The 22,719-nt window shown below is 51.1% G+C and overlaps 2 protein-coding genes across 3 annotated transcripts in view; one reads left to right on the top strand and one right to left on the bottom strand.

Annotated features, from left to right (window-relative positions):
- The window catches only part of ZCCHC17 (zinc finger CCHC-type containing 17), a 44,547-nt gene extending 38,476 nt beyond the window's left edge, over nt 1-6,071 (top strand). For both annotated transcript variants that reach the window (XM_052660602.1, XM_052660595.1), the window contains exon 8: nt 3,637-6,071. In XM_052660602.1, the coding sequence (XP_052516562.1) occupies nt 3,637-3,798 (162 nt within the window). In that variant the 3' untranslated portion in view covers nt 3,799-6,071. The remainder of the gene's footprint in view (nt 1-3,636) is intronic.
- On the bottom strand, nt 5,250-12,863 carry FABP3 (fatty acid binding protein 3). The gene is made up of 4 exons (XM_052660613.1): nt 12,705-12,863; nt 9,020-9,192; nt 7,031-7,132; nt 5,250-5,540 (listed from the first exon to the last, which is right to left on the bottom strand). Exons 1-4 carry the CDS (start codon nt 12,775-12,777, stop codon nt 5,487-5,489), a joined length of 402 nt encoding a protein of 133 aa, XP_052516573.1. The 5' UTR covers nt 12,778-12,863; the 3' UTR covers nt 5,250-5,486.
- Between the last annotated feature and the right edge of the window lie 9,856 nt (nt 12,864-22,719).

Below are 22,719 nucleotides of genomic sequence, written 5' to 3'. Positions count from 1 at the left end.
GAAAAGAATAAAAAAGAATATATGCTTGCTTGCTGGCTAATCAGTGCCTTTCGGTTAAAAAAATGCTAATTTAGGTGCCGCCTTTAATATACACGGAGCTATAAAGAACATCTGATTTGCTCAGTCGTGTCTGACTCTTTGCAACCCCCTGGTCTGTAGCATCCTAGGCTCCTCTGTCCACGGGATTCTCCAGGTAAGAATACTGGAGTGGATTGCCATTTCCTCCTCCAGGGTATCCTCCTGATCCAGGGATCGAACCCGCGTGTCCAACATCTCCTGTGTTGGTAGGCAGATTCTTTACCACTGAGTCAGCAGGGAAGCCCATGTGAGAACATCTGATTTGGGGCCCAGCCTGAGTTGAATCCAGGTTCTACCACTTGGGCAAGGCACTGTATCTCAATAAACCTTTCTGAAGTTATAATTTTCTTTCCTGAACATATAGAGATGATTATACCCACTTAATAGGTTTGTTGTGATGGTCATGAGGTATGTACGCTAAGTGCCCAGCCCAATATCTAGAAAACTAGGTACTCAGTAAGTGTTAACTGCTGTTATTTCCCCTTTCTCAGTTTTTGTTTTTATCTCACGCTAGTATACTGCTATCCTTTTTCAGAACTATAGAGAATGTGGATGGACTAACTGCTGTAGCACAGGATATGTGCTTTTCCGAGAGAGTGGTTTTGAGGAGTGGCTTCTTTCTCCTGTCCTTCTGGCCTGTCTGCCATGAGCTCAGACCCCTAGTTCACTACCCTTTACCTTATGCTCCTCTTTCTCATTGGATGCAGTTGAGGAACCAGAAGCTAGTTTTACCTTTGACTTTCCATCTTCGCCTCTACCCCAACTCCCAACTTTCCTCTTGAACTACAACATACGAAGTAATTTTTGTTCTCCAGCTCAAGATTATAGACACACAATGAAAATGGTGCCAACCTGCTGGAGGACTAGATTTTCTTTGTTCAGGGTGCAAAAGAGCCTCTATGTCAAGACTGAGGTCTAGAGGACCATTTTCCTGAGTTTTGCTTTCTAGCTAGAGGCCACATTCTATTATGCCAGGGTTCTCTAGTGATTTGTTCTTCTCTTTCCTCCTTTGGGCATTCATCATTGACAGAGAGCAAAGTACAAATAATGCCAAACTCTGGATTAGAAAGTTTAATGTTCTTGTCTTTCCTGTGTGTGCTGTGCTTAGTCGCTCAGTCATGTCCGACTCTTTGCCACCCCATAGACTGCAGCTTGCTGGACTCTTCTGTCCGTGGGGATTCTCCAGGCAAGAATACTGGAGTGAGCTGCAATGCCCTCCTCCAGGGGATCTTTCCAACCCAGGGATCAAACCCAGGTCTGCAGCATTGCAGGCAGATTCTTTACTGTCTGAGCCACCAGGGAAGCCCAAGAATACTGGAGTGAGTAGCCTATCCCTTCTCTAGGGGATCTTCCTGACCCAGGAATCAAACCAGAGTCTCCTGCCCTGCAGGCAGATTCTTTACCAGCTGAGCTACCAGGAAGCCCTGTTCTTGTCTTTGGTGTAGCTCAATTCACTTCTTTCAGTTGTTTTCACCTCTGTAAAATGGCAATAATTCCTGAATTCTGACCTTACCAGATTAATATTACTAGATATGAGATGTGGAAAGCTAGATAAACTAAAGTGCTGTTTGGTTGTAAAGTAGTAGTATTACTCTCCTTTCTCATTTATTTATCCAGGGTGGGCCAGGCTTGGGGGAATTGGTGCCAGACTCTGCACTTGCTTATTTACTTTTCCAGGACTCTGTCCTATCTGAGGGGCAAAAACTGACAAGGCTGCCAAGCCCATGTAGCCTGTGATTGGCATCCATGATCTTGCTTGCCATCCTGGAGATTGCAACACCATAAGCCAAATCAGGGATCTGCCAACTCTCAGCTTCTCCCAGTGATGGTTCCTACAGCTTGGTAACATGGGTCTGGCAAGCTTCCCCTCTTTCTGCTCCACTGGAGACTCCAAGAAAGAATTTTGGTTTAATTTTCTCTCAGAACTTTGACTTATCTGCTGTAGATACTTGGCCAGACTGTCAGAACATCCTGGGAATTCTCTAACAATATGATAGTTCTGGCTATCACTGAGTACTTACTGTGTATCAGACGCTATAGTTAATGACAGTTTTTGCCATGTTTAATCCTCATAGCATCTTTTGAAGTGGGTTTTATTATTTGTAGTTTACTGAAAAGAAAAGTTCAAAAAAGTTAAGTCTTCTGTTCTAAGTCACATAGTAAGTGGCAGAGTTGAAATCTGAGCCTAATTCCATCTTGTTCTAAAATTGTTGTTCTGACTACCATTTACCATGAGGCCTCCCATCACTGTACAGGAAGAGGGGCCATGTGCTACAGAGAAAAATTGAGATTTCCAGTCAAATGATCTATATGCAGATCCCAACCCTGCCTGTGTGATCAGGGGCAAGTGGTTTTCAGCTTTTCCAGCCACAGATGCGTCTCTTTAAATCTTCATCATGGCCATGTGACATAGGTGCTGGTCTTATCTCTGTTTTACATTTGAGGAGACTAGGCCACCCTGAGGTAAAATGACTTGCCCAAGGTTACGTGAGAGTAGTGTAAGTGTTAAAGCCAGAATTCAAGTCTGGGTGTAACACCTGGTTCCGTGTTTGGTCCACTGTTTTCTCACAGCCAGCTCCCAAGACCCGGTCTATCAGGCAGACTTAACAGCTCTCAGAATGCTGACTGGAAGCCTATGGGAGGGGCAGCAGCCTTGTCCTCGTCTACTCTCTTTTTTCCTCCCATAATCTCTTAGAAACTTTACCAAGGCAACATAAACATTTGCAATCCAAGGAAAAGGTTTATGCAATGCTTAAAAATTGCTCTGAGTACCCTACCGAAGCCCATGGGTCTGTGTCTCATTCTTTGTGTGCATTTGTGCTGTTAATTTGGCAGCACGGTGGGGTGGGTGGAGTGTTGAGAAAGTTCTATATCAATTTACTCTTGTAAGGTTGGTTGTGAAAGTTAGAGATGATAAATATTCAAGGGCAGCAGGTAGGGCCTTATTAATCGATGGCTGTTATTTCCCCCGGCAGCTGGGTCTGATAGAAACCAGCCTGGGAGTCAGGAGTCCTCAATCTATTATTCTCTTATTCTCGGACGTTTGCGGTACTGTCTCTTGAGAGACCAGGTGATCTCTAAGGACCTGACTTTCAGCATTAATATCTTGTGCTTTTTAAAAATGAAAGTAGTAAATGCTTATTTAAAAAAAATGAAAAAGGACAGTGAAGGGCCCCAGCTTCCCTGTATTCAGTTCATTCCCGACCTAACACTTGTTGCCTGTTTGTGTCCTTTTCACTGTTTTCTGTGATTTTAAGTATATTCAAGTATGTTAAATATGTGTATTATAATTTACTGTGCAAAATATTATAGTTTATATGTGTAAATGTATATTACATATGGTATGTATATATATTATATACCTTGGAACTTAGAGTACATACTGCATTATGACTTGATCCTTTTCCATTTGTTTTGAGCACTTTCTCTTGTTAGTACTTAAAGATGTAGTTTATTATGAATGTTTTCTAATGTATTGTTATCCCCTAATGATTACATACCATTTTTTTTAAAGCAAATACACATATATAATGTTGAGTTCTTAATTTTTTTTTTCAGGAAAAGAAGAAAAAGAAACATAGAGATAGGAAGTCATCTGACTCTGACAGCTCAGACTCTGAGAGCGATACAGGCAAGAGGGCAAGGCACACATCAAAGGACAGCAAGGCAGCAAAGAAGAAGAAAAAGAAGAAGAAGCACAAGAAGAAGCACAAGGAGTGAGAATGGAGCGTAGAGAGGGTGGCTGAGAGAAGGAATCCGGAGCCTGTGCTTTGAAGCCTTGGCTCTCAGAAAGACTCAGTAGTGAGAATATGGCCTCCCACCCTCTTCTCTCCTATGGGAGATGGCATCCCCTTGTGCCACAGGCAAGTCTGGGAGTTAGGTATCAAAAGCAGCTGCCTGAATGAGTTGTTCCCTTATCACTCTTGGTCCCTTTGCAAGTGACCCCTGCAGCTCACCCAGTTCATTCACCCAGCTTCATTCAGCAGGAGGTCGTATTACCCTCTCCAGCTGCCACTGCCAGAGCCAGATTCCTGTACAGGAGTCCAGGCTAGAGCCACAGGAACTGCTGTGGGGGTGAGTCTGGCTATAGTTGAACGGAGGGATTGGCCCCTACCTATTGGCCTGCCTGCCCTGGCCTGATTGGTGGATGGTCTCTGTGACATCCAGCACACGGGCAGAGGGAGACTGGCAGTATGAGGGAGAACACGGTAAGGAGTGGTGCTCACTTTTTCCATCCCCCCAACATGATTCTGCTATGTTAGAAGTGACAGCCAGTGGTCACAGCCAGAAAAACATTGTTTGCAGTGACTTAGCTTGTTTGTGACATTCCATCAGACCACTGAACCAGACAGTTCAAGCCGAAATCATTGCTTTACTTTGTATTTACTACAGTGTGAGTCAATTGGTTCCATTTCAGGTTTCTGCTTAAAATCCTGGTACTAAATGGAAGTGTGTCTAGTTTTAAACTTACTGAGAGTCCTTATTAGTATAATCCCTCTTCCTGTAAACTTACAGACTTAAAAGTCACTGAGGCTGCATTAGGTGACAGGAAAACATTTAATATGTCACTTTAGACCTTGAAGAGCGGCCCAGCTAAGGTACAGAGCCAGAGGCACTAGCAGGTCACAGCCTTCTTAGGAGATCACTTATAAGCCCTCACTTCTGTAATGATCAGATGACCTCTCCCCTAGGGCTGGCTGGAGAACCAGTAAGAATTTGTAACCATGAGTAATGGCCTGGCACATGTGCAGAAGCTCAGCAGTCATCTTGGCCAGTGGGTATTTTCTCCCACCACCACTGGCACAAGCCTGGATCTTGTGTTCTGAAGAGAGTCCACAGCATTCCATAGAGAAGAGCAACTGTCCAGACCCCGTGGCACTCAGTGCGGGATGGGCCAGGGGAGATGGTTCAGAAGTCCTGTCACTGAGTGATTATTCCAGGTTGGACTAGCTCATTTGGACTCAGGGAGGGGGCACTGTGAAGGCAGGGTGTAGGTGCAGCTGTTTTATGTTTTGTACGTGTAAGGTGGTCAGGTGTCACTGTCCCTGAGACTGTGCATTTCAGTCTCTCATCCAGTGCTGCTTCCTGAGTAGCAGTCTTTTCAGCCTCCTGTCTGACACACACAGAAACTGAGAATCCCAGAATCATGTCACCAAAGGCAGAAAGGCAACTGGGTGGCCTTGGCTCTGCTTTATTGACCTCAGAGCACCCTTTGGATGCAGTTAAAAAAACAAAGAGACACAATGAGAACGGAACTGGATCCAGGCTGGTGCCACCTGACCCCAGGAGAATTTCCCCAGTCAAGGTAGATTTATACAAAATGCCAGAGGAGAAAAATGAGGCAATCTGGTGCCGAGTCCAGGAGTAGCCAACTGGCAGAAGAGCAGTCAGTGGAAGGAGAGGGCAGGTCATGCCTCTTTCTCGTAAGTACGAGTGCAGACCGCACTGCCATGGGTGAGTGTCTGGAAAAAAGACAGTCAGATTAGGGCAAGGGCGTGGGCATGGAAGGTATTGGGAACACTCCATTCTGATGGGGAGAGCCCCCTACTACTTCATGATAATAATTTTCATTTACTGCCTACCTACTATGTGCCAGGTTCTTGACAGACTTTTTTTTCCTAATGCATATACCAAGTCTTTTTTTTTTTTTTGGCTGTGCCACGTGGCTTGCAGGATCTTAGTTCAATACCAGGGATTGAACCTGGAACACGGCAGTGAAAGTGCTGAGTCCTAAGCACTGGACTGCCAGGGAATCCACCCAAGTCTTTTAAGTTAGGTATTGTAATTCCTCTTGCAGAGATTTGGGAAAATGAGCTTTCAGGGAGGAAGCAACTTGGTCAAGATCCCAGAGTGTTTCTCTTTCCCTTGTACCATTCCTTTCCATCCTTAGTGCCTAAGAAGGTACCTGGCACATAGTAGATGTAAAGGTGAATAAAAGTGCCCAGAGACTCTTGGGAAAGGACTATCTTAGGCCACCAATTCTCCATTCTTTCCCTAACCCAGGGCCAGAGGCCAAAGCCCCCATCATCCTTCCAGGCATCATACAGCCAGGCCCATGGTTTCACCATAGCCTGATTGCTCAGCGAGTATTTGGTCCTGTATATCACATTCCCACCAGAGCCAGGTACCTCATTATAAACTGCAGGGCCCCTGCCCTGTGGGAGTGCAAGAAGGCAGTGAGCCGGTTACACTGACCAAGAAGGTCTGCATGAAGATGCTGAGGTGAAAACCTGAGACCCTACAGAATAAGGAGGCAGAGACCACAAGTGACTGCTGTCTCTACCCCAGGGGGTGTTCAGTCAAGGCTACATTCTTTGAGTGAGGTCCTTAAACAGACACATCTGACAGCCTGGTTGTTGCTTTCAACCCAGGCCTTAGTCAGGTACTTGCAATAGGCCAGGCATGGAAAGCAGTCAGAGGAGGTGAGTGAGCCTGGAATGAAGTAGAAAGGGCTGTGCTGTCAGGGCCCAACCCATGACCAGCCTGTCCCTGCCCAAGGGTTAGGAGATGGGAGCCTTTCCTACAGGGCTGGAATCACATTTGGCTGTGCTTTCTGCCTCTCCCTGGGCAAGGCAGTGGGCCCATGCAGAGGATGAAACGAAGGCTGTAGAGTGTGCCTGCTGTAGTCCTCCCACACCAGCGAGGCTTTGTGCTCTGCAACCACTCTCTCCTTCAGACTTCCCAGCAGTCCTACAAGGTTGTCGTTATTAGTACCCACTTTACAGTTGGACTTGGTGAAGGTGACTTGTCCAAAATCATGCACCCTATAAGCTGAGATTTATGCAGAGGCGTGTACAAAGCCCAAAGCCACAGTATTACGAGTCCTAATACCACCCAGGCCTGCCTCCACCCTCTGTTGGTCACAGGGCATGACCTTGGCTTTGCACAATAGGCTTGGTTGAAGGGACAATAGAAACCAATTGGGTAAGGCTTCAAAGTTAATCTATCTTACCAGAATGAGTTTCCCGTCGACTATTTCCCGCACAAGTGATGTCTCTTGTCCATTCCACTTTTGCACGTGGACAAGTTTGCCACCATCCAGTGTCACGATGGACTGTGGAAAGAGGGTAGAGACCTGAGCTGAGATCTGAGCTAGGATTGAGGGGCAAGAAGAGGTCTGGTCACTGGGGCCACAAAGGACTTAGCCTCTAATGCAAACTATTGATGGTGTGCGAACCAGAGCTCAGCCAGCCCACCTCCAACCTAGTCCCATGAGACCTCTAGTTCACCACTCCTGCTTGGCTGGAAGAGGGGCCTTCAGCTGTTGGGCAAGAAGGGAGAAGCAGGCAGTACAGTGAAGTCAGACAGCCTGGCTCTGAGAAGTGCCACCAGCCTTCAAGATGGGCACTTATCCCATATCCTGGGTGATGCCCACAGCCCCAGTCCCTCTAAGATACAGGAGATGGGTACCAGCCTAATCCCTGGGAAAGACCAGTGAGGAGGAATAACCCTGAGACTCCCTGGTGGTGATCACACATAGTGTCTAAAAGAACCTTGGGGATGCGAGGTATTGGAAAATTCGACTGTGCCGTCTGTATTCCTGTGCCTCTTGGTCCATATCATGTGGCCTCTCCCCTCCAGCTGATAAGTGAGCATCAACTGCCAGGTCCTGGGACTGGGTGCCCTTGGGGTGTTTCACAGCCCTGGTCAAATGTCCACTTCGTCTTCTGGGTGCTGCCAGCCTACATCAGCTGGCTCTCCTCTGGCAACTCTTCCCAGGTCTCTAGAAATTTGGGGGCTTTAAGCCAGGCTGGGGGACCCTGACGGACCAGCAGATCTAAAGAGGCTGTGTGTATGTGTTTGGGGCTAGAGGGGTGGTAGGTGTGCACTCTTAGCACCCCCTTCCTCCTCATTCCCATTCCTCTAGTTTTTGGTCCATTCAGAGCAAGTTATTTTTAGCCAAGGCATCCCAGAGAGCTACTACTGTGTTTAATTGGGGTTCTTGCCCTTCAAGAAGATAGGCTAGCTCAAGGAGGTGAAGGTGTATGGTGGGGTAAGCACTTCTTTCCAAGGTGGGTTGTGATTTTGGGGTACCATCTCCTCTATGCCGCCAGCTTCCTGTGTGATCCGGGGCTGGGCTCCAGTCTCCTCCACAGGGAGGATACTAGACCCTCTCCTGTCCTTGGGGGCAGCTGTGAGGAAGAGATAGGGTCTAGTGGAAAGGTACTGCTAGAGGAACACCTTGTTGAGGGCAAAACCCCTTTGTTCTCTCTCCTATGCCTGGCTCAGGGGCTGGGAGGCCTGAGGCAAGCGGCCAAGACAGCCACCTGCAGACAAGCTGCCAAGAAGTCCTGAGACTGGACGTAGATGTCCTCTTCCTCCCTGGAAGGAGAGGGGCGGAGGCTTGGCGAGAAGATACTACAAACACACCAAAGACAGTGCTTCATCCAGAAGATAACTTCTTCCCTGTAGGCTGGCAGCACTAGAAATGGTTTCTCAGGGTCACTGACCAAACCCGGGAGGTGGAGGCTGAAGAAGTATCTGAGTAGGTCTCCACCTCTTGTCCTCAGCTGTATCCTTGGCTCCTGGAGGCCAGGATCACCTGTTCAGTTGAGGACCCTGACTTCTGGGCATTGTTCCTAAAGTACTTGAGGTCACAGCCATGTCCACATAACTTCCCCGCCATCTATGGAAGGGGAAGGAATGCCAGATCAGTTGCATGCCATGTGCAAGGTCACCCAGCTGGAGCTGGTGTAGATGCTGAGGTCAGAATATCCTGGCTCTGCAGTCCAGTCCCACAGGCAACAGGTAGATGCTTCCCAAGAAGACAGGGAAGAGAACAAGAGGACAGGACTCATGCTTTTAGCACTTGGGACATCCCAGCACTCCACAGGCAGGCTTCAATCCCCCACAACAGCCCACCCCTCAAGGTGCAACAATAGGGTGCTGCCCTATTCCCCTTCAGGGCCTTCCATCCCCTATGGCCCCTTCCTCAACTCACCTTGACCTTCCTGTCATCTGCTGTGGTCTCATCGAACTCGACTCCCAGCTTGAAGCTGATCTCTGTGTTCTTGAAGGTGCTTTGTGTTTTTATGATGACTGTGTCCCCATTCACTTCAATGATTGTGGTAGGCTTGGTCATATTGGCCACCTGCCTGGTAGCAAAACCGACACCTGAGGGCAGAGGGAAGGGTATGAGCATGAGCTGGAGTGAGAGGCGAAGTACAAGGGGCTCAGTGACCAACTCAGACCAGAATGTGGGGAAGGGAGAAGAGGCGGGTGAGAACTTTCAAAGATGTTATGTGGCTTTTTGTAATTCAGTTTTTCCCATTAGCTCTTTGCAGTAAAGAGATTACGGATTCCATGAGAGGTGAGAAACTTAATGGACAAGCGTGCCTCACAGCAAGTTAGTGGCAGAGCTGAGGGTAGAATAAGCTACTATTAAGTGCCTCCTGTGTGGTAAAAACTACACATGTAAGTCTTTCTGTTCTTCCAGTCTCCCTGCAGGATTGATGCTAGTATCTCTACAGATGCAAAAACAGAGTGAGCTGAAGCCCAGGGTCACAGATCTGGAATTCAAATCCAGAATGTTTGACTGCAGAGCTCACTTTACTGCTCGGCTAAAAAGGCTGGAGCCCAAGGCTCTCGTCCAGGCCACCTGAGCAGCTTTCCAAGCACAGGCTGAGGGAGAAAGAAAAGAAATGGGGACTTTGCCTTCTGGAACCTATGGACAAGGATTTTGCACTTCTGAAAGTTTTTGCTCTGAGATGCACTGGTGCTCATCCCCCATAAGTGATAAAGACATTTTCAAAACCTTATCTGTAATCCAGGAGGTAGGCAAGAGGGAGTGTTGGTCTCTGTTCAGTTTTAGGCGAGGCCTGAAGTGGTAGGCAGTCAGACCTCCAGTCCAGGTCTCCTGTGGGGACTCCCCTCGGCCTCAGCAAGGCTTCCCCAATGCTGCAAGAGAGCGTGCAACCAAGAGCCCTGCAGGTCATGGTTTCCCTCATAGCTGGCCTTCTGCCTCCAACTTCCCCTTCCAACAGTCTCTGCTGAGCTATTCTCCAAGGGCAGAGGCTTTGGTGAGGTGGTGCGTGGAAAGTCCCTGATATGCCTGGCTTCACGGGTGGTTTTACTTAATGTTTATAAGAGCCCTGAACAGTTGGCTTTATTATCCCCAATTTACAAACGAGGCTTTGAGAGTGAAGTGACTTGTCCTAAGTGAAAGGATGAGTGGTTTATCTAAATTTGAATTTAGGCTCCACAACTGCACTGTTCCTCTTGGGCCACCCTGTCTCCCAGCATGCACTTCATCGAGGTCCTGAGCCCGCCAAGTGTGCCACTTGGCGGCACTAACTGACACTGACACTAATTAGGCTGGGCCTCTTCGTCTTCCGAGAACTTTTCGTTTAACATGAGGGACGCTCAGGCACCCTTTGCAGCTGTGCTGCTGCTGGCCCACCCTGCCTGGCCGCTGAGGGATTTGGCCTTGCCCCCTGTTATCAGAGGCTTCCCAGGTGGCGCATGGTGAACAATTTGCCTACTAATGAAGAAGATGCAAGAGATGCAGGTTCAATCCCCGGGTCAGGAAGATCCCCTGAAAAAGGAAATGGCAATCCACTCCAGTATTCTTGCCTGGAAAATCCCAAGGACAGAGGAGTCTGGTGGGCTACAGTCCATGGGGCCACAGAGTCAGACACAACTGATCACGCACCTGTTATCAGAGTGAGTCAGGCTAATCCCACTCCCCAGCACAGAGCAGGACCTTGTCACTGTGCAAGGAGCTCTGTTTACTTAGGACCTACCCAGAGGTGTGGAGTGTTTGAGGAAGGAAGGCACTGTGGAGTCAGTGAGGGACTGAGCTAAGAGCAAGTTGCAGAATTAGGAGACCTGGGAAGAGACAGATTCCACTTAGAAATGAAGCTGAAGCTATTTACTAAGAGCTGAGGAGGGTCTTTTCTCCCCTTTGGCCTCTCATTTTTTTCCATCTGTACAACAAACAGGCTGGGTGGATTCTTAGACCCAACCCAAGTTGGGGCAAAATAAGGGAGCAAGGGTAGTAAGGATGGTGCAGCTCACTTCAGGGACCTAGGTCTTCAGTTCTAATGTCTGCTAGGAGAGACTGGGGATTGAGGGTGTGGAGCTAGCTCTGGGCATCCTATCTTCCTAACAACTGCCCTGGGCCTCCTACTTCTCTAAGAATTAATGCCTTCCTGGAGTCATTGGGCATAGTGCTTAGCATAGAGGGGCAGTTGAGCACTTTGGCCTCAAAAGTCAACACTTGTGCTTATTTCAGGGGTCAGGAACAGGTGGGAAGTGCCTGGGGTTGAGCCCCTACCCCCTCCCTCCTTGGTTAACTGCTGTAATCCAGCTGTCCCCTGGGAGGAAGGCATGGAACCTACCTCAACCATGAACATTCCAGTTTTCCCCATCCCAGCTTGGGGAACTGGGATAATCTCATAGTTGGAGATTCCAGAGAAGGGATATGACCTTCTCCCTCTAGCCCGTAACTGAAGGGGAAGGGCTGAGGTCAGTGATGAATTAAGCAGTTCTTATTACTCCCACCCCCAGGGCCTATAGTGGGAACTGCTCTGAGTTGTTGGGATTTAGAAATCTAGGTATTCACATCAGCTCTGCTGTGGAATTGATTTGACAAGTTTCTACTCTTCTGGATCTTGGCTTCTCCATCTGTTGAAGCAAGGCATGGGGATCTCTGGAGTCCTTCTCTGCAAGATTCTTTGAATCTTCATTCTCCATCCTGGCACCACACCCTCCTAGGCCAAAGACCCTCCCTGCTGTTACTAGCTCTTGGCTTTGCTTTAGGCCTCTTTGCTTTACCCCCTAACCAGATACTTCCCCAATGAGCAAGTTATCCTTGGGCTGCAGCTGATGATGGGGCCTCTTGCCCTACCCTACCACTAGGCTGGTTGGTGAGAAAGGGCAACCTCTAGCAACAATTTTTTACCCTAACTAACCCAACAAAGAGGAACATAGGTTCTTGCTAACTCTGCAGGCTCATCTTACCTCCTCCTCAAAGCCTGTTCACAGCTGTTCCCCCTTCTATCTTTCTCCTGGGGATTACCTACTTTATACCTTAGGACACTTCCCATCCATTCTATTCCCTTTCATGGTTCAGTTTCCAGTTCCTAAACTGCCCATGTTTCTTTTCTTTTCCTCCCTCCTCACCTTCAATCAGTGCTCCTCTTTTACCCACACCCCTACCTCCAGATCATAAGCCCTACTTCCTCGAAAGTGCCTCCCTGCCCCCCCACTCCCCCAGACATCGACCGACACAGCTGCCCCCTGGCGCCTCCTTGCCTGAGAATTTCTCTGACCAAGTTCAGATCGTTAAAGTCCCCTCCCAGCATTCCCTGGCGGTCCAGTGGCTGGGGCTCCGCGCTTCCACTGCAGCGGGGCAACCGTTCATCCTGGATTGGGGAACTAAGATCCCACATGTGTCGGGGGGAGGCAGAAAAAAAAAAAAAAAAGCCCCCTCCCAACAGGCCTCGCATGCCCTACCCCAGGCTGCCACTTTCTCCGCGTCTCCTGGCTCCCCATCCTTGACCAGGAGGGATGCAGCAGGCATACAGGATCTAGCCAGGGCTAGAGAACTGCTCCGATCGGGCACGCGGCCAGCCCCTCCCCAGCACAGCATCCATCCCAAGCCCAGCATCCCGAGCCGTCCTCACCGAGTGACTTCATGTAGTCATCGAAATTCTTGCTGTCCACTAACTTCCAGGTACCCACGAAGGCGTCCACCATGGTGAAGCTGGGCTAGGCTGGGAAAGAGACGACAGAACGCGTACAAGGACTCTGGGACCAGCAGCTCCCAGCCCGCGCTGCCGCTTTAAAAGGCCCCTGTGTCACGTGACGGGGCGTGGCCCACACCCTCGGGCCCGAAATAGGAAGCCCCAAGCAGGCCCTCTCTCGCCCGGGGCTGGTCGCCCATCCCCCAATGCTCCCAGGGGTGAAGTGGCAGCCGGTGGCACCCAGTTTGCCTACGTCAGCGCGGGTCCCGGGCTCCGAGTCCCTGCCCGGGCTGGTAAGCCCTGCTCCCTTCCCTGGCCTCAAGGCGCTCTTCGGAATCTGAGAAGGAAGCAGTTGGGGGCACGGTGCCCCCGAACTGGGGCGCAGGCCACCGACATCCGTCCCCTGATCCCTCTCCGAGCTTGGGGTCAGAACAAAGATGAGAAACCAGAGGAGAAAGGAAACTCGCCCTTGGGCATGATGCCCACGCCGGGAAAGCGCTGGCCGACTCTTGGCTGCGCAGGCATCATCTCGATCTTCATTTTACAGGTGAGGGGAGCCAAGATTCAGCGTGGGGCTGACAAGTTCGCAGGAAATAAGGAGACGGTGAATGGGGAGTCCAGATGGCGAGCCTGGTCTAGCTGGTCCCAGACCCCGTGCTCTCCCACCGCTCCCCACTCTGCGCGATGGCGGGGAGAGGAACCGGGGGCAGCGTGTGCCCTCTGCTCGCCCCCGGCAAAAGCGTGACCCTGTCCGTCGCGCCGCGTCTGCCCCACACGTGCTCGCCCCTCCCTGCGGAATGTCTACCGCGCGCCTTTCCGCCCAGCTGTCCAGCTCCCCCTCCACCCTGCCGGTGCGCCAGGCTTTTCTGACCTCTGCGCACAGCTCCGAGCCTTTGCTCCTGTCGGCCGTTGCCTCCTCACTCTCCTTCCGAAATTTCGTCCTTTCAGCCGGCTCTTCAAGGCTCAAGGACAGCTCCGTTCTGCCTGACTGCCTGCCTGACTGCCGCTGGCCCCCAGCTGTCGTCCTTTCTCTGACCTTCCACCGGCAGGCAGCCTTCCACAGGCAGCCTGCACTTTCAGACTGTCGTTAATCTACCTTGTTTGACACTACACTTTCCAAAGCACTTTTAATAATAAGATCCACCTTGTGTTGTTTTTTTGCATGCTGGGGGCTTTAAGTGCATTGTCTGATTGAACTTTTAAAACCAAGTTCCTGAAGTAGGTGTTATTATTATCCCTTTTACAGAGGAGCAGACTTGAGGTTTAGAGGAACCCTTCCTTTTTTTAATCTAACAGTTATTAAAGCACTTACTTTGTGCCAGGCCCTGGGCTAGGCTCAGGAGAGACAACTGGGAACATGACACACACTTACGAAGGAAAACGCAAAACCGAAGGGAATGGTGCCCAACTGCACTTGAGCCAGTGGAGATCCACAGGGTGGGGCCTAGGAGCCCTGGGATCCCTCCAGCTCTGCCACACACCTACAGTGTGGCGGGCCACCTCCCTGGACCTCTGCTTCTCTATGTGGAAGTGGAGAACATCTGCCTCCCTTCCCCTAACGTTCTGGGAAGCAGGCCAGGGAGGAAGAGCCCTTTCTCCCCCAAGTTCTTGGTTCTGTTGGACAGGTCCACTTGCCAGAACTGAGCGGGCCTATTTCTGCCAAAGCTGCAGGGACAGGCCTCAGGGCTGGGCACAGAGCCCCAGTGACCTCACTGCCGGAGCAGGTGCAGGAGGAGGAGGGGATTGAGCTGGTTTCCAACTCAAGGTCACAACCTTTAGACACAGGGCCACCTCCTCTCTCAGACACAGAGTGGCTGGAGAGCTAGGGACCAGAGCGCTCTCCCTACATGGTCCTTATGAAGCAGTGCTGGAGAGCTGGGGTGGGTGAGCAGCTCCTGGCAGATAGATCTGGGTTCCAGTTCTGATTCCAGTGGGTGCTACCTGTGTGGATGTGGGCAATTCACTTAAGCCACACTGAATCTCAGCTTCCTCTCAAAAATGGGGGAAATGACAGTATTTACTACATAGAGGTGTTGGAGGCTCTTAAATGCTAAGCAGGATAGACTGAATCAGTGTTCAGTGCTGCTGCTGTTACCATTATAGGATAATTATTGTTATCTCCATGATTAGTGCTGGACTCCTGAGACCTGCTCTCAGCTCTGCTCCTGACCTACCGGGCCACACAAGGCAGATTGCTTTGCTTCTCTGATCCTCAGTGTTCTTATTTATGAGACAGGATTAGAAACTGCTATAGCTGTGAGGAGGGGGCAGCTCTAGAGATCTTCAGAAGTCTTTTGCGTCCTCTTGTGAGCCCTGTCTAAGCTGAGCAGCACGGTGCTTTGAGAAACTAGACAAACCCCAGACCCGTTATTCTCACAGCTCTACCCCCATCTTCACCTGCCCTGCTCAGACCTGGCTCACTGGAATTGACTCCCAAGCCACACCCTGTCTCCTTACTTTTATCTTCCCTTTTAGGTATGTGCAGCCTTGTCCTCATCCCTCTGATTACCTGCATCCCCCCCGCCCTCTTGTGCTCACTACACTGGGGGAAAGCAAGACAAGGGGAGGGAATGTGTGAGCCCTGTCCCTTTTCCAGTCCGCTCGTTTTGTCGCCCTTGGTAAATCCAGATGTGGATTTAACATCTAGCAGGCAGCAGAGACCAGTCCCTGCCAAGAGCAGCATCACCCCAGCCCTCGCCCTATAGTGATGTCACTGTTCTGTGTTTCCACAGCAACCACAGGCTGGAAAGATGGAGAAGAGGAGAGATGAGTAACCAGGAGAGAGCCAATGAGATGGGCCGGCAGCACCGGATGATCCGTGGGGCCATGGGAAGGCGGGCGGCGGAGGCCTACTCAGCATCTTCAGCTGTTCCCTGGCCCTCCCTGCCATCTGGACGCCTCCGCTAGGGGATGTGCTGCTGGCACAGGAGAGAAGCGAGAGGTAGAGGCCAAAGAAGCTGAGCTCGGAGGCTCCAGTGACCCAGGGATATGGAGACCCTCCCTTTACCCCTTCAGGGCCTAAGTCTGTGGATGCTGACCACCCTCAGCCCACCCCCAATAACTGGGAATTTTCCTCTTTGGCTAGTTATGGTGGTGAGGTTCTCTGCCTCTGCCTGCCATGAAATCAAGTCTTGAACAACCTTTCCCTCCACACCCTCATACCCCTGCCTTGGTGCATGGTCTGTTCAGAAGCAGTATCTTTGGGAAGAGGCCTGGCTTCTAAATCCCAAGCCTGCCACTTACTAGCTAGAGACCCAGAACTAGTGCCTTCCCCCTTTTGAGTCTCCTTTCCTCCCAAATGGAGGGAGGCCATCTACTTTTCTGAATTGTCATGAGGATGGAAAGAAATAACAGATGGTAAGCCTCACACACACTAACAATGAATGGTGACCCCTCACCCCTTCTCCTTTCTGGGTCTCCTCCCCAGGGCAGTTGACCCAGCAGTGCTCAAGAATAAACCAAGGCTCTTTGAGACCCATAGGAGAGGATCCAAATATATCTATTTCTTTCCTCTGATGTCACTGTGTGCCTTCAGATGCTGCAGAGGAGTTTCCTCATCTCTCCCTTGCTGTCTCTCCCTTAATAAATTGAGCATTGCCTGTGCCCAGCACTGTGCTGGGCCCATTGGGGACCAGGGGGAACAGGAGAGCCACAGCTCTGCACTCCCTGAACTCACAGTGTGGTGGGGGGGACAGCTGCCACGGTGGGAGGAATGGAGTGTTCTCTCTGTCACTAGGAAATCGCTTCCTCGTTCCCCTAGAGTTCTAGATACTGTGGGTCTGAGAGAACAAATGATGGCAAATGACAGGTTTACTCAACACTGCTTTGCTTTTGAGAAACTGCTGCCTGTGGCAGAGTGTTCCCTGGAAGGAGAACAATGGCTCTTCTTGTGGAAGGTTGGGTGGGGTGGGGTGGATGGGCTGCAGCTCCTGGTGGAGGGCAATCACTCTTCCTTCTCAGAAACTGGCCGTCCTCCCTGTTGCTGGTGTAATCAGCCCAACTCTTTTAGCCTTATCTCATTTGTTTCATGAGTCTAATTTATTACTTAAGTGCTGCTCTAGGGGAAATGCCTGGCAGATAGTAGGCATGAACGAATGACTACTGAATACTGAGGGAGGGAGTGAGTGAACGCATGAGTGAGTGATTGAATCTGTTTCCCTCCCCAGCTTTAGGGTCTCAGGAGTGAGACTCGCTTGCATTCCTATCCTGCCCTTGTTATTTATCTACTCACTGTGGCCTCAGATCACCATCTCGCTGGGTCTCTTTCTCCATCTGCAAAAAGCAGTCCCCACCCAGCTGACCTCCCAAGGACTCTGGGAAGATAAGGTAGGATTGGGAATGCAATTACGAAGGTTAATTATTTCTCTTCTCAGCCTGCTTGGAGAGGCAGGCCCCACAGCGCCCATGCTGTGGCCCCTACACAGCAGCCACTCTGCCCTTTTAGTGCCTTGAAGGGGCGCCATGTTTCTCGCTTGCTATCTGCCTAGAATACTCTTCCATCCCAGGCCCTGCTCTTTTTTATTTTATTTCCCAAGTTTTATTTATTTGGCTGCCCCCAGTCTTAGTTGTGGCATACAAAACCTTCAGTCTTCATTGTGGCCTGTGGGATCTTTTTTTTTTTTTTTTTTCATTTGTGGCATGAGGGATCTAGTTCCCTGACCAGGGATTGAACCTAGGCCCCTGCTCTGGGAGTGTGGGGTCTCAGCCACTGGGCCACCAAGGAAGTCCCAGGCTCTGCTCTTTTAGTTAATTCCTGTTCACTTTTCAGCTTTTACGCTTAACTCTCTTTGCCTCTAGGAAGCCCTAAACCTCCCTGTCATAGCACTTACCCTACTTTCATGGGATCCTTTTGCTTCAGAACCTGTCTTCCTATTGGGGCTTTCCAGGTGGCACTAGTGGTAAAGAACCCACCTGCCAATGCCAGAGATATTAGAGATTCAGGTTCGATCCCTGGGTCAGGAAGATCCCCTGGAGGAGGGCATGGCAACCCACTCCAGTATTCTTGCCTAGAGAATCCCATGGACAGAGAAGTCTGGCAGGATACAGTTCATACCGTCACAAAGAGTCAGACAGGACTGAAGCGACATAGCACGCACAGACACTGTCTTCCTGTTAAGCCAGAAACCCTGTGAAGGCTCCCAGCTGTGCCCACAGGGCCTGGTGCAGGGACGGGCAAGGCTTTATAGAGTAGACAAATGATCCCTCTCCAGCAAAGACAGCCACTTGTCCTCGTCAGTGCTCTCTCTGTTTGAAGAGCCCCCTCCCACCCCCACCTCGCCTGCTGCCCTCGGCTCTCTTCCTGCCAGAGTATCCCATCTCCTGGCCTCTTTCTTTTCTCATTCCATTCCTGAGGGCCATTTCTGGTGTAGAGTAGGGCCCAAGTCCTCTCAGGGGAGAAGGGCCCTTTTGGACACATAGGTGTAGCCTGAGTCTCTCTGGGGACAGGGAGGCTCCCAGGAAATAAACCAGATCCTGGACTTGGGGCTGCTCGTGGCTTCTTCCCCAGATTACTCCTCTATCAGATGAAAAATGTGCCTCTGAAAAATTACAGATGATTAAGATTGGATTAGGTAAAGTATAATTAGAAAGGTGAAACTAGTGCTTACAAAACAGCACCTCAGACCACCCTGAGCTCCGGGCTGTGTCCGAGTGCCGTGTGACCTGGCGCCAAACAGGTGGCTCAGTGGTCACTCCCTTGAGTGCACTTCATTCAGGAGTGGCTTGCCTAAGATTCTGGGAAGCTCCAGCAGCTCCAGGAGGCCCAGGGAACCTGGTTGGTGCAGACATGTGACCACTGTATTGCGTCCTTAGGTGAGGAGAGCTGGCAGGCCATGGCAGGGGGCCTGGCAGGGAGTTGCTGTTGGCCTCGGGAGTCTGGGGCCAGGCGTGTTCCAGGAAGCAGATACAGAGCCAAGGCTGTCAGCCTGGCTGGGCCTTTTTTTAGGGGCCTGGGATCCTGGGGTTGGCTGGGGGTCAGTGAAGGGCAGCACCTCTGGGCTCTGAAGTGAACAGAGACACTAGACAGGAAAAGGAGAGAGCCTTATGTCAGAAGGGCTGGGTTGGCTGGGGGACAACGAGGACCAGAGCCCACAGTGAGAGTTTTCCCATTCTGGGGCGGGTGGTGGCAAGACTAATAATTAGAAGGTTGGGATCAGAGGCAGGAGGGATGTCAGATGAGCACGTTAGTCTTCCCTGCACTGGGGTCATCCAGTGCAGGGGTAAGACGAGCCCAGGGAGGTGTCAGGAGCCAAGGGCCGGCTCTCCATGTCACCTTCTCTATTTGATGAACCAGTGTATGAACTGTCAGAGGCGGGGGGCTGGGTATGGAAAGACCGCTGGTGGGCACTTGAGACATATCAGCTGTGTGAACTTGGCCAGTCAGTGTCGGTGCCTGTTTCCTTCTCTGTGTGAGGGGGCTCATAATAGCTACCTTTCAGGGTTGCTGGGAGGGGCAAACAAGACTGTGGGTGTTGAGAAGCTTTGTATGCTGTAAACTGTGGTGCAGAAGATGACCGCTAAAGTCAGTGCAGCCCTTACTAAGTGCCAAGCACTGGACTTAACAACTTTCTGTCTTTCAGCTCTTACAACTCTAACGATGATTCAGGGATGTGCGTGCATTGTCTCCATCACCCGCTTGCACATGAGAGTGAGGATCTGGACCCAGGCATACTTTCTTTGGAGTTTGTATGTTGTTGTTCGGTCGCTCAGTAGTGTCCGACTCTGCGACCCCATCAACTGCAGCACGCCAGGCTTCCCTGTCCTTCACCATCTCTCGGAGTTTGCACAAACTCATGATTTGCTGATGCCATTCAACTCAACTGTCTCATCCTCTGTTGCTCCCTTCTCCTCCTGCCTTCAGTCTTTCTCAGCATCAGGGTCTTTTCCAGTGAATCAGCTCTTCGCATCAGGTGGCCAAAGTATTGGAGCTTCAAAATCAGAGTTTGTGTGGCTTAACTGCTATTCCACGTCGCCTTTCCCTGCAGCCATCTTTGCCCTGTCTCGCTCTGCAGCCTTGGGCCAGGCTTTTCCCTTCAGTGTCCCCAACTCCGTGGCAGGAGTTGGGCCAGGTGATCTCTTTAATCCTTCAACCTTTGGCAGTCCGTAGTTCAGGGAGGGAACTTCCAAGTGGGGAAGAGGGTGAGGTGGGGCAAGAGGGATGAGGGACAAACTTTTCCAGCATCTCTGCCCCAACCCTGCCCCTCCTTAGTGGATGGACTGGTAGTTTCCCCTTTGCCCTACAAGTTGTGGGGCCAAGGGAGCAGGTGATGTTTAGCCCCAGCCTGAAACACTCGCTGGTTGCTGAAGGGGCGGTCACTGAAATCCGAGTGCCAGGACGCCTGACAACAGGCAGGCAGGGCCCGTCTGCCTTGGCTTACAGACCCTGGAGGACAGCAGGGACACAGCCCGCTAGAGCCACACCTCTCTACCCACCCATCCTGGGCCCCCACCTCCTTACTCAGGGTCAGTCTATCTGGGCACCAGGCCTGGCCTGGGGTTTGGGATAGGGCTATTTCTAGGCGTCCTCTTTGTCTCCTTGGCCTGGGCCTTCAGCCAACTCAGGGCACCCACATACACCACACACACACACTCACACCCTGTATCCTTCTCTCTCTCACTCATTGAACTTGACTGCCACTGGCATGATGCCTGGGCCTGTGCAGGTCACTGACAACCAACAGATATCCCAGACTCAACTCTCATTCTTGAGAGATGGGAGAAGTAGATGCATCTACAGAGTATGACAGTACAGAAAGACGGTCACTATTCCTGTGGGCTGCACACAGACCATGAGAGACCGCAGGAGGGAGCTGCTCATTCTGCCAGTAGGGCCAGGGATGGCTTCCCATAGATGATACCCCATGATACCCTTTGGGCTGGGTCTTGATAAATACATCAGAGTCTTCCGGGTGTGGGGAGAGGAATTGGGAAAGCAGGGGAAGTGGGGAGAGTTAAGGGTGAGGTTTTCCTGCTGATTGATCTGGGAAGGGAGGATAGCTTAGGGCTAGGCAGGAGAAGGCCTTGCCCATCATGGAGGAAGTGGCTTTTCTTCTGAAGGAATGGGAAGCCATTGAAGGTTTGGGGGCAGGCAGCACCACGATCTGACTCATATTAAGGGAGGAGTTTTCTGGCACTCGTGTGAGGCTGTGGCAGCCGTCAGTCTGCTCACCCATGCCGGCAGACAGCCAGAAGGGGCGAAGCAGAGTGAACACGCCTCTCCTAATTAACGGCGCGACCTGACGGCTACACACGCCTCCTCTCTCTGGGTTAGATGATAGCCACGCATCCACGTGCAAGTGAGACTGAGAAACGTGGTTGTTATTCTGGACTGCCTGTTAGTCTAGAAACAGGAGAGAATGGGTATCGGGGGACTAGAGGTCTCTGACACAGTGGTTAACAGTCTTTCTCTGAAATCAGACTTCCTGACTTTTCAGTCCTTCTTTGCCACTCACTGGCCATGTGAGCAGGTCACTTGCCTTCTCTGTGCCTCACCTGAGGGTTCAGTGAGCTAACATACCATGTCTTGGAGCAGAGCCTGGTACATAGTGAGGCCCAGGGCTGTCTTTGGCTTCTGAGAGAAGCGAGTGTTTGGGGAACAGGTGCTGCCTGAGTCCCCTGGCAGAGCTGAGATCCCTCTGGGGGCTAATGTATAGCTGGGGTACCCAGGACTATTTAGCCCCTTTAAACTCCATGGTTTAGCTGAGGCAGAGGATGCTGGGAGCAGGACAGTGGGGTCATGGGAAAAGAAAGGTCAGTCTTGGAAGGAATTCAAGAATACGTGGGCCAAGAAAAAGTACCCCTGGGACCTAGGAGCTCCAGAGGCAGCCCAGCGTGGAGTCCCACTCGCAAGAGTAGATCTGCCAGGACCAGGAGGAGGTAGGTAGTTTTGAGTCCAGGGCACATGAAGCAGGGCTCACGGACTCCGCCTCATACCTGCTCTGTCATGCCAGGTTTCCAGCCACCTTTACCCTTCTCTGGACCTGGGTCTTTCCATTTGGAAGCTGGGGATCACTTATCCCTGCCTTCCTGCATTGTGACTGTGAAGAGATGTCGGTCCTGGCTCTGGAATCTGGGTTGCACCTGCAGGGCTGAGCTCCTGAAGGGATGGGTGGCTGTGGATGACAGTGCGCCCCCTCCTGGGAGCTGGGGGCATTGCAGTCCGGTCCTGCTGGGCCACGTGCCTGTCCTACCTCTTCCCTTGTTTGGCCTATGCTCCTCTTCCCAGGCTACTGGCTGTGAAACAGGGGGGGATAAACGCTGATGTGGGAGGGAGAGGAGAAGAGCCTAGAAGGATTGGAGTGGGAGGGAGGAGTGGGGAGAAGATACAGTAATTTCAGGAAAAAGGCAGAGTGGTAAGATTGAGGGCTCCTGGGCAGGGATGAGAAGCTTAGTGTGAGTGGCGAGGTGTCTAGAGTTAGCTTTGGAGAGACTCCTGTTCCCCATATTCAGGCCCAGATGCAGAGCTTGCTGAGGGCAGGTGCTGTGCCTCCCAGATCCCTCTGTCCCCTTCCAGGGCACCGATGGTCCCCCACAGAAAACAGGTCTGCTGCCAGAGTTCGTTGGTTGACTCAGCACCCACCCTTGGCCATCATGAAGCTCCTATGCGCCCCCCACCCCCTGCTGCCCGAAACACACACACGCTTCCAGACTCTGCTTAGGGGAAAATCTGGGAGGAAAGAATGCCCTGGAAGGCAGGAGATGGGGTCCAGACAAGGCACCCTCTGCTCTGTGACCTGGGACAAACCACTTGCCTTCTGGAGTGGTCTCCCCATCTGAATAGCATGAGGGGGCAATGTGGTTTGAGAGCCATTTTACAACAGAACACCACAAACAAATTTTTAGGTAGATGTCCAGGAGATGAAACAAGTAAAAGGGAGCTGAACTGGTGGAAGCCAGGAAGGGTCCTGGAATGTACTTGTGTTTTCCAGGGGGCTGGCGAGGCTGATGTAAAGAGTGC

This window comes from Budorcas taxicolor, chromosome 2, assembly GCF_023091745.1.
Source record: "Budorcas taxicolor isolate Tak-1 chromosome 2, Takin1.1, whole genome shotgun sequence".
Lineage (NCBI taxonomy): Eukaryota > Metazoa > Chordata > Mammalia > Artiodactyla > Bovidae > Budorcas > Budorcas taxicolor.
The sequence above is the reverse complement of the archived record's forward strand: the minus strand, read 5'-3'. Positions and strand labels throughout refer to the sequence as shown.